An 11,581-nucleotide genomic window follows, 5' to 3' on the forward strand; every position below is an offset into this window, starting at 1 on the left:
CGAATGCACCCAACTGGGATCCACCACGCCTTCCCACCAGGGAAGGCTGCTCTGCCCATCTGGGGGGTTGCTCCACTGAGACCAGAGCTATCCTAGCGCCTGAGGCCAACTTTGCTCCAATGGAGCCTTGGCTGAGGGAGAGAAAGAGAGAGATATAAAGAAAGGAGAGGGGGAGGGGTGGAGAAGCAGATGTGTGCTTCTCCTAAGTGCCCTGGCCAGGAATCAAACCCGGGACTTCCACACACAGGGGCCAATACTCTACCGCTGAGACAACCCAACAGAGCCTCCAATAAATTTTGATGAATATTTATTAGTATTCTGAACTCTTTATCTAAATTACATATTTTCTCATAATAATTTCTCATGTTGGCTTCCCCACAGGTTTGTAATATCCAGAGGACAAGAACCAATTAATTAGGATGCTTAAAACTGTCCATAGACACCTGACACAGCATAGAATACAGCAGGAATCAGGATGAAGTGGGGGAGGGAGGAATGATTGATTTTATTTATTTATTTTTTTTTTTGACAGAGAGACAGAGAGAGGGACAGATAGGGACAGACACAGGAAAGGAGAGAGATGAGAAACATCAATTCTTCGTTGTGGCACCTTAATCATTCATCGATTGTGGCGGGGGCAACAGCAGAGTGAGTGACCCCTTGCTCAAGCCAGTGACCCTGGGCTTAAATCCAGTGACCTTTGGGCTCAGGCCAGCAACCATGGGATCATTACTCTGATCCCACACTCAAGCCAGTGACCTCACGCTCAAGCTGGTAAGCCCATACTCAAGCCGGCAACCTTGGGGTTTTGAACCTGGGTCCTCTGCGTCCCAGTCTGATTCTCTATCCACTGTGCCACCACTTGGTCAGGCTGATTTTGACTCTAAGCCTATGAAAGCAAAATATAAAGAGCAAGGTCAACTGTCTTAAAAATTCAGGTTGAAAATCAACTTATTTCCTTAACTTAGATTGGTTAACCACACCTAAATTCACTGAATAAATATTTATCTACTTTCTTTGTCTTGCCAAGGAAGACAGAGCCACTGTCAAACACCATTAGCCAGAGCATTTGAAAGGTAAGCCTTTTTTTTTTTTAATTGTTAGATTTTTTTTTTTTTTTTTTTATTCATTTTAGAAAGGAGAGAGAGAGGAGAAAGACAGAGAGAGAAGGGGGAGAGGAGCAGGAAGCATCAACTCCCATATGTGCCTTGACCAGGCAAGCCCAGGGTTTTGAACCGGCGACCTCAGCATTTCCAGGTCGATGCTTTACCCACTGCGCCACCACAGGTCAGGCGAAAGGTAAGCCTTTAATGTGAATGTGTGGGCCTTGTTTGGATCCTGATTCAAATAAGTCAACTATTTTAAAAATTTATCAGGCACTCAATTTAAACAACTGAATGGATATTTGACTTATATAAAGAACTTGTTAATTTTTAAGTGTAAAAATAATATTGTAGTATGGTAGTTAGGTCATTTTTTAAAAAATGATCTTTAATCTTTAGTGATACACACTGAAGTTTTAACTGATGAAATAATATGACATATAGAATTTGAAGAATGGCTAGAGGCGTAGATGAATCAATAGACGTGTGTTCATTGTTGAAATGAGGTCATTGGGTACATTATACATTATAATTCATTTTATAAGTCTTTCTACTTTGGTACATGCTTGAAATTTTCCATAAAATTTAAGTATATTTGAAGTTTGTTTAAAATCATAAAAATGAAAAGAAAGGAACATCAAGTCTCATTGGTCTGTCCTTGTTGCAGATACCTCACCAGTTGTTTATTATTTCATCTGACACCATCATTTATGGCAGAGAAGATTTCTTAACCATGGATTTCTAGGATACCGTTGAATGGGCTTCAGAGGATTATGTGTGAATGTGCATTTTTCTTGGGAAAGGGTCCATAACTTTCATCAGATTCTCAGAGGAATTTACGACTCAGAAAAAGACTAGAATCACGGAAGCCACATTATATAAGCTTAGGAGGAAAAGAAAGGGAGGGAGGGAGGAAGGGAAAAAAGGAGGAAAAGAGGGATGAACTAGAGCAAAGGCCCTGTTTCTAAATCACTTTTCTGTACTTCCTCATAACTCACTGAAAATTACCCACCACAGAACTCTGAACTGATTTGGGTGACTATCACAACGACAAGATAAAAAAAAAGAATGAAAGGGGTTAAAAACACATTAAAACATTGAAACTGCAAGGCACATAATGAAAGAAAAAGCATGGTTATGAGCCTTGGAAAAATGAATGAATTATAGCTGAGTAGCAGACCCGATTCTCACAGTTAATAGACAAATTAAAAGGCAGGCGCAGGGCTGAGTCTTACATAATGGCTCCTGCTCCTAGAAGCAGCCACAGAGGCTGCAGGGGAGGAAGAAGAGGGCAGGGCGTGGAACCCACCTTGAGCACTCCCCTGACACAGCTCCCTGCTGTTCCACTCCACCTGTGGTCCCCGGGGTTGTAGACCTGCCAAACTCAACCCCCCTCCTTTCTGGCAGTCAGTCTCAGATTTTTATTTTTCACCTCTACAGAACTCTTCCATCTTTTTTCCCAAGGATCTAATGTTTTCAGAGATTGTAAATAACATTCTCCTACCCCCTCTGCCCTTCTACCCTCCTCTACCCTGGACAATAAAAAAGTCAAGCATCTGTTAAGTTCTAAAATATTTAACCAATTTTTAAAAATCAACAAATATATATTATACAAGTAGTTTCCAAAGTTTCTAATCAGCAAACTGAGTCAATGCAATTAGTATTAAAAACAAATATTTACTATATGCCTAGCATTGTGCTTTACATATATTAACTCAATCCTCACAACAGTTTTAAATCAAGGCTAAATAAGGTCTCACAAAAGCTAAGTGGAATAGGAAGAACTCAAGTTTCTCTGTGTTCCTTATATTAACATTATACTTTAATATTGCTAAAAGCAAATAACCTGGTTATTTTAGAGAGCTTATGTCACCCAATCATTGATGAAGGTCCACAGTGAGAACAGCTCAAGATTCACATTATTACCCTCTTAAATCCTTCGTGCTACATAACCTTGTCCCTCAAACTGCCCTAAGACTTCCAATAGTTCTCCATCTCCTTACTCACTTCCATCTTCCTCTTCATCCAGCAAAGTCTGTGGATTCTGGGCCCTTACAGACTGTCAGTAAATCTGACCCATAGATCCTCAATTCTCTAACGACCTCAATTTTACTTCCTTGCTGAATGCAGCCATCCTATAGCAAGAATAAAGGGTTCCACAAGGACTGCAGCTGTTCCAGACCTCTTCTTGGGGGCCATAGGCCCCTGAAGACACATAAACTGACTATTCTGACTCTTTAAGCAGCCTTCTAAGGGCCTAAAATTTCAAAATGGTTCTGGATTCTCAGTGATTCTTTTATTGAATCCCACTTGGAGTCATTCCTGTTCAGTATAGATAACTGGTTAATACATTATGGTGTGCAAAATAATAACCCTGGAAATAAGGTTGCAGATGGAAGATTGTTAATCATCTGAATTTAAAATAAAGAGATTATCCTGGATTCTCTGGTAAACTCGATGTAATCACAAGGGTCCTAAAAGTAGAAGAGAGAGAGAGAAGAGTGGAGTCAGAGGAAAAGATCTAATGCCAAAAGCAGAGTCTGAGCCCCACCAACACTTTCATTTTAGTCCACTGAGTCCCTGTTGGACTCCTGAACTACAGAACTGTAAGATAATCAATTTGCGTTGTGTAAGCCACTATTTCTGTGGTAATTTGTTATGAAAGCAACAGAAACTAATACATTCATTATACCTTTCTAACTACCAAGACCAGAGTGTTACTACCTTACAAAAAACAACCAACCTCTGCATTATCTAAGATGTGTTGCTGTTACCTACCAGCAGATGTAGAATAAACACTGTTGCTTTGCTCTGTCCCAGTCACTACTGTGCGGGCTTGACCAAGAGCCCTGTCAACCCTGCCAAGGCAAACCATGAGCTAAGACAATTATCTACAAATACTTCAGGAAGTAAATTTTTCAACCTGAATTGTCCCCCAGCCGACCTCAATTCTCTGCTTGGCAAGACAACTCACACCTCTCCTACAGAAGTTTCCCAGGAGAACCAGGAAAGCCAGATAGAGAATGCTCGCAGCTTCCCCAATGCCCACACAGGGATACGGTTGGGAGCGGGTAGAGGAGTATGGACTGTACACCACAATGTAGTGAGAGGAGAAGCTGCTATGGTTGACACTTTTGTCCAGTAACATTCAGCAAATATTTACTGACTGATTACCACAAACCGACCTCAGAAAAGTTGACCTGTTCTCTACAGAGCCATTCATTCATTCACTCGGAGAATATTTACTGAGTTCCACGCACCAGTCACTGGACACAAGCATTCAAGTCTCCTTCAGAACTTCTTGTCTCAGAGTTTTCTCAGGCCCATAAGACATACAGTGTGACTCCTTGCATTCGGCCATGCTTCCCAATTATCACCCACTTACCAGGGTTTGTTATTCTAAAGATTTCTGCAAAATTTTCCATTCTGAGCAGGCCTGATACACACAAAAACCTTGGTAATTGCCCAAATTCACTTGCTCCCCACCCTCCCACTTCCACCTTCCCTGACCTCCACGCAGGTCCTGCACCATCAAACTCAAGTGCTGACGGTTCTGACTTCTCCAGCACTTCTTTCTGCTCTAAAAGTGCTTATCAGGAGAACTCTGAAGAATTTTAACCCTTTGAGTAGTGAGTGTTTTTCATGCTCACTGATCCCTGAGAGTGAGTTTTTTTTCAAAAAACTAAATTAGTTCCAGTTACAGTTTTATTAACTTAAAATCATGTTTGTTTGATAACCAATTTATGGAAACAAGAACATGCCTTTTTTTAATGTTGCCTTACACATTTTTTTAAATTTGATTTTATTTATTCATTTTAGAGAGGAGAGAGAGAGAGAGAGAGAGAGAGAGAGAAGGGGGGAGGAGCAGGAAGCATCAACTCCCATATGTGCCTTGACCAGGCAAGCCCAGGGTTTCAAACCGGCGACCTCAGCGTTTCCAGGTCGACACTTTATCCACTGCGCCACCACAGGCCAGGACGCCTTACACGTTTTTAAAATAAAAATTTTTGTTATCTCATGCAATTCTCACGTACCTCCCATCTGTAAATAAAGAAGTATTGTTGTTAGCAGAATCTCAAGTACGTACTCACATATGATGATATTCTTAGGACAATTTATAGGTATTTCTATTTATTCCTTACAGTTAAAAATTTTTCAAACTGTGATATTTGTCAAAACATGGATGCAGGCAAAGTGGTTTGTTTCATTCAATGCACATCACCCTTGTGTCTCTCCATTTACTCTCCCTTCTTGTAGTGTGCTGACATACAAAGCATTTTTGTTGTGGCTTATCCTTTGAGACTGTTGCAGGGACTGGCTTTAGGAAATGACACCCTGAAAGACAAAGGCTATCAAGATATTATGAATATCTCCCAGAGCTAGCCTTCCTGCCTGATTATGTCTTGACATCTTTCCTGGAGAAGAGCTGAAAATTTTAGACGAATAAATGATGTATATGTTGAGGAAAAAGCAAAAGCTTATAAAAACAACAATTGTACCATGTAAGATCCTGAGTATTATCAGAACAACAATATCTTATAAAATGACAAAAACCAGCTGTAAATGCAAGAGGTTCTGTCAACAGAACTATGGCAGCTACATATGTTATGCATGTACTCAAGGCTGAATGTAGTTACTAATATTATGCAACAGGTGGTAGCACTCTTCAGATACTTTAGAGTGATAATTGGGCTCACCAGCCTCCAGGATAGATGGCAACACATGCTATAACACTTCTGCAAGGGAGGTGCGCATGCTCCAGCTCAAAGTTTAAAGACGTACATGTACGATCGTACTCTAGTCCGGAGGCACGAGGACGTACATGAATGTTCATACTATTCAAACGGTTAAAGATGTCGCTGGATCCAGTCCAAACTAGGGGCTTTCCCTGAAGCTTTCTTATCTTCCTTCATTTCTACCCCCTTTAAGAGCTCACAGACTATTAAAATTTCAATAATCACCTCTCTAGATCTCATCAAAATTCAATAATGCGGACCTTCATTGACTCATTCCAGCTGGCAACACCCGGGCAAAGACACAGCAAGGGAGAAGGGAGAAGTTTCGTGTACTCCAGCAATGGCCGTCTGTTGTCCTGTGCTAATCCTGACAAGGCCATTAGCTCCCTAAGGAGAGGCACACTGACTTTGATTATGGATGAATCATTCATTTACTCATGCAACTGAGCACCGATATAATGCCCAGCACCCTGCTAGGTGAAAATACTTTGTGCCTGGTCACTGCCCTCATTAGAAGCTTCTATTTGGAAATAAACAAGAACACTTTAGATAAATTACATGTGCTATTAAGAAAACAAAGCAGGGCCCTGGCCAGTTGGCTCAGTGGTAGAGCGTTGGCCTGGTGTGCAAGAGTCCTGGGTTCGATTCCCGGCCAGGGCACACAGGAGAAGTGCCCATCTGCTTCTCTACCCCTTCCCCTCTCCTTCCTCTCTGTCTCTCTCTTCCCCTCCTGCGGCCAAGGCTCCGTTGGAGCAAAGTTTGCCCAGGCGCTGAGGGTGGCTCTGTGGCCTCTGCTCAGGCGCTAGAATGGCTCTGGTTGCGGCAGAGCAACGCCCCAGATGGGCAGAGCATGTGCCTCCTGGTGGGCATGCCAGGTGGATCCCGGTTGGGCGCATGCAGGAGTCTGTCTGACTGCCTCCAGGTTTCCAACTTCAGAAAAATACAAAAAAAAGAAAGAAAGAAAAAAGAAAGAAAACAAAGCAGGATCACATGAAAGGGGGTGACTGTGGGTAAATGTCAAGAAAAGCCACTCTGAGGAGGTGACATTTGAGTCATTAGATTTAAGACCTAAGTAGAAAAATGTCCTAGGCAGAAGGAACAAGAACAAAGGTTCTGCCAGGCCCGTGGCAGCACAGTGGATAGAGAGACGACCTGGAATGCTGAGGTTGCCGGTTTGAAACCCTGGGCTTGCATGGTCAAGGCACATACAAAAAGCAAGCAACGAACAGCTAAAGTGAGGCAGCTATGAGTTGATACTTCTTGTTCCTTCCTCCACCCCTCTGTAAATCAATAAATAAAAATCTCAAAAAAAATTAAAAGGTCCTGGCCCTGGCCGGTTTGCTCAGTGGTAGCGCGTCAGCCTGGCAAGCAGGAGTCCCGGGTTCAATTCCCGGCCAGGGCACACAGGAGAAGCACCCATCTGCTTCTCCACCCCTCCCCCTCTCCTTCCTCTCAGTCTCTCTCTTCCCCTCCTGCAGCCAAGGCTCCATTGGAGCAAAGATGGCCCAGCGCTGAGGATGGCTCCGTGGCCTCTGCCTCAGGCGCTAGAATGGCTCTGGTCGCAACAGAGCAACGCCCCAGATGGGCAAAGCATCGCCCCCTGGTAGGCATGCCAGGTGGATCCCGGTCGGGCGCATGCGGGAGTCTGTCTGACTGCCTCCCCGTTTCCAACTTCAGAAAAATACAAAAAAAAAAAAAAAATTAAAAGGTCCTGAAGCTTGCCATATTGAAGAAACTGAAAGCCAGTATAGGGTGCGTGGTGAGAAAGTGGTTGAAAGGTGGTCAAGGAGGGTGACCAGGCCTTGATCATGTTAAAGTCATGATAAGGTGTACAGATATCATGTAGGCCATGATAAGGAGTTTGTATTTTATTCTAAAATGTATTGGGAAGCCACTAAAGGGTTTCAAGAAAGGATATGACATTATCTGATTTGAGTTTTTAAAAGCTCCTTCTGGTTGCCATGCTTAAAGTAGAAAAGAAAGAAAGAAGGCATAGGGACTCATTAGAAGGCTGGTGCAGTAATCCAAACCAGAGAAAACAACACAGACTTGTGAATGATATTTAAATGTGATGTCTGGAACCTCTGTTTCCGTGTTATACAATCTCCTCATTTTGCAAGGTCTATCTCCCTTCCACACAACCTATTTGGCACATAGGAGGCTTAACTGGTAATTTTCAGTTGGTTGACTGTGTTTCCCATAAGTCAGCCCCATTTTCTTTACTCCTACCCTCATTTCTTTTCCTCCCTATATCCACATTCCCATCTGACTCAGCCTTCATAAGGTCCTACTGTTTCCACTCTACTCCTTTTCTTTTCCTCATCCCACCACCCATGAAAATGTTCATGAACTAGTTGCAAAGGAAGTCATTATTTTCGATCCTATCCCCAAAGCACAAGAATTATCAATTTCTCCGAACACTAATGGAAGCCTAAGGGTTATTATGATCTTGACAATACAATCTGTACACATTGTGCACATTTGGGACACTGTCTCCTCACATTCATTCCACTCTGCTCTCCCCACATCAGCCAGAGAAATCTTTTCAGCAGGAAAATCTGATCATGATCGCCTTGGCTTTTTAACTCTCTGACTCATTCTCTCTCTCTACTTCTCTTTTGTTTGCTTAAACCCCTTCAATGGCTTCCCCTTGTTCCTCAGAGAAATACCAACTTCCTCAGCATGGGCTACAATGGCCCTGTATTATGACACCAGAGTATGTCTCACACCATTCCCCTCATTTACTCTTTGCGCCTTTAGCTACACTGGCCCTCTTTAAGGCCTTGTAGCCAGACGCCACCACTTTCTGCCACAGGACTTTTGCATATGTATTCGTTTTGTCTCCAAGGCCCTTTTTAGCTCCCTTGTCTATCTTTCTTTCAAAGCATTTATCACAGTTTATAATAATATGTTTGTGTGGTTACTTCCCCCTTGCCCAACACACACACACACACACATACACACACACACACACACATACATACACACACACACACTAGATGGGAAGTTCAAGAGGACAAGGACATTGCCTAATTTTGCTTACCACTGTATCCCAAATATAGAGTGAATACATTTAGTAAGCCTTAACAGGATTAGATACAGATTTTCCAAAATCTTAGATTTGGTTCCTTTTTTGATGGAGTAAGCAAAGAAGGAATTATAGATCTTCTAGTAGCAAACCGCCAGGAAGAAGAGTCAGTGTCTGATACCCATTTTGCTAGAGACTCAGTGTTTTCCCTGCCTCCTTACATAAACCATCCGTACTATCAATGTGGCACTTGTTTCTAAGACCCATCGTCCTTCCCGAGAAGGTCCATTATTCTCTTCAAGAACCCTCCACTTCAGATGTGATCCTTCTTCACTCCCTCTTTCCAGAGCAGTAACTATGTACCACCTGCCTGCACAGGAAGTGGGGAAGGGTGGTAGAGAATACAGTGAGGTACCACTCACTGACTGGTTATCACACAATAAACATTTCACAAAGCCCTTTCACAAACAGCACCTCATTTTGTCCTCAAACCAACCCTGTAAGGTAAGGGAACCAGATACCTTTCCCATTTTAGTAGATGGGAAACTGATGTTAAAAGAGGTTAGTGACTTACTCAAGGTCACAAAGCCTGTGTGAGGCAGCTGTAGATTTGAGCCCACATACTCTGACACTTAGTCCCACGCTTTTCATTACATTAGCCATCCCAATAGTTGGGTTATCAGTTTAAACTGGGTTTTCTCATTCCCTTAAGTAAACACTGTTTCTGCTTTTCAACACTTCTCCAGCCCGTTTCTGCTTCCCTACTCAGAACTGGTTAGATGTCTGTGCAATGGGTGGAGGGAGTCCTAAAGCTGGACAGACTAACAGGGTTCGGTCCTAGCCTACAGCCTTTCCTGCTCTTCCAGAAATCCCCAGAAATAACACAAAGAGGAAACCTGCTTCACCAGAGTATGGCCTCTGGCTACCCTTTCTCCCATGTTCTAGCACGACAAGGCGAGGCCCAGAAGCAAGCCTCTCTCCCAGCGAGGAGGATTCGAGGAGAACAGAGGTCACCGCCAGTCGCGCAACGGATGCGGCAATAATCCGCCAGCTCCTGGGCTCGGCCCAAGGTCACGCTCCCGCAGCCCCTACGGGATCCCCAACCTCCCGGAGCGCCCCCTGGTGTCCCGGGACGGCCGCCCTCACCCTCCCGGAGTGGCTGCGGAGACCAGCTGTGGGCAGCGGCAACCAGGTGGACCGAGGATGAGGAGGCTGAGCCCGGGAGGGGCGGGAGGCAGGAGGCGGGCCCTACCCGGTAGCTGAGGACGCTGTCCGGCTCATTGCTCCCGGCGGGCATGGCGGAGCCGAGCGAGATGTCGCCCGCGGCTCCAGACTGAGTGTCAGCCGCCCTCGTACTCCGGTCGAGTCTGAGCGGATCGCCGGAGTCGCTACCCCTTACCCGGGAGGTAAGAGTCAACCATCAACCACCGCTGCCCCCATAGTCACCCCCCGCGGCATCGCCGTCGCCAATCAGCGCACGGCCTGTGCAGCCAATCAGGACGCGGAGCACGGGAGGACGCTGTCCGGCGGTACCCTGGGCTACTAGGAGGAGGAGGTTGCAGCGGGAGGAGCCCGGGTTGCCGTGGAAACCGCCTCCTTTCGGTCTGGGGCCCCTGGGTTTGAAAGTCCTTCCAACTGCTTGTTAGAAACTGATGATCTCTTTCTTCTATTTGCACCTGTCCCATAACCTTAAAAACTGGGAAGTGTTGGTTTTGTCTCTTCTGATTTATTTCTTGAATAATGATTTTTAAATTCTGGGGAAAGGTCCCTTGGGGATTGCAGAAGGAAGTAATTGAGGATGAGGGGAAAAGCCCTTCTAAGATTACTTGCTAATCTCTGAGGTAGTGGCCAGATTAAAGAGCATTAAAGATAAGCAGACAGGCAGTGATCCTAACCCCCTCCACAGATTCACTATGACTTAGGTTTCCTCCTTGAGTCTCAGGTTGGCAGCAAAATGCACAGAGTTGAGCTAAGGATTATTGTTGAAGTAATTCCACAAGAATACTTTCAACGTTTCTGAGAAGACAAATTATTATTTAATAACAAGAACTACTTATCTAAAATTAGAAAGTCATGAGTAACATATTCAATTTGATTTGAGTTTTAAAGAAAAGAGAAGCTGGTCATAAACCAATCAATCCTCTGTCCCAAAAAGGAGGCAAGGAGCCTTTTCCTTTGTTTGTACTATCACATCAGACTGTAGGTGAATCACATTAGAGACAAAAGATCTATTGCAAATCATTCTCAAATCTCCAGTGAAATTACACTTGATGACCATAGTGAGGTACATGTTAAAGTCTCAACCCCTGCATAGCACCCCTTGCATTGACCCTGAAATGTGAAACAAGGTTGTGTTTCAGTGTAACTGAGGCAGAACCATATTTCTAATCTTTTGTATGAGCACCTGGTCCCATTTCTGAGTTATAGTTCATTGCCACAGTCTCTATCACTCTCTTCATTAAACCTGTCCCTTAACTCTGGCATTCACCCAACTTTTTTTCTATCAAAATCTTAACCTTTTCTCAAAGTCAATCTCTTTCTCTCTCTCTCTCTCTCTCTCTCTCTCTCTCTCTCTCTTTGTCCAGAGAGACAGGAAGTGAGAAAGATGAGAAGAGTCAATTCGTAGTTGCATCACTTTAGTTGTTTGTTGATTGTTTCTCATATGTGCTTTGACCAAGGAGCTCAAACTGAGCCAGTGACCCCTTGCTCAAGCC

The 11,581-nt window shown here is 43.9% G+C and overlaps 1 protein-coding gene across 2 annotated transcripts in view; it reads right to left on the minus strand.

Annotated features, from left to right (window-relative positions):
- SLC4A8 (solute carrier family 4 member 8) overlaps positions 1 to 10,310 on the minus strand; it is a 92,116-nt gene extending 81,806 nt beyond the window's left edge. For both annotated transcript variants that reach the window (XM_066353869.1, XM_066353860.1), the window contains exon 1: positions 10,120 to 10,310. In XM_066353869.1, the coding sequence (XP_066209966.1) occupies positions 10,120 to 10,164 (45 nt within the window). In that variant the 5' untranslated portion in view covers positions 10,165 to 10,310. The remainder of the gene's footprint in view (positions 1 to 10,119) is intronic.
- Positions 10,311 to 11,581: the final 1,271 nt, after the last annotated feature.

This window comes from Saccopteryx leptura, chromosome 1, assembly GCF_036850995.1.
Source record: "Saccopteryx leptura isolate mSacLep1 chromosome 1, mSacLep1_pri_phased_curated, whole genome shotgun sequence".
Classification (NCBI taxonomy): domain Eukaryota; kingdom Metazoa; phylum Chordata; class Mammalia; order Chiroptera; family Emballonuridae; genus Saccopteryx; species Saccopteryx leptura.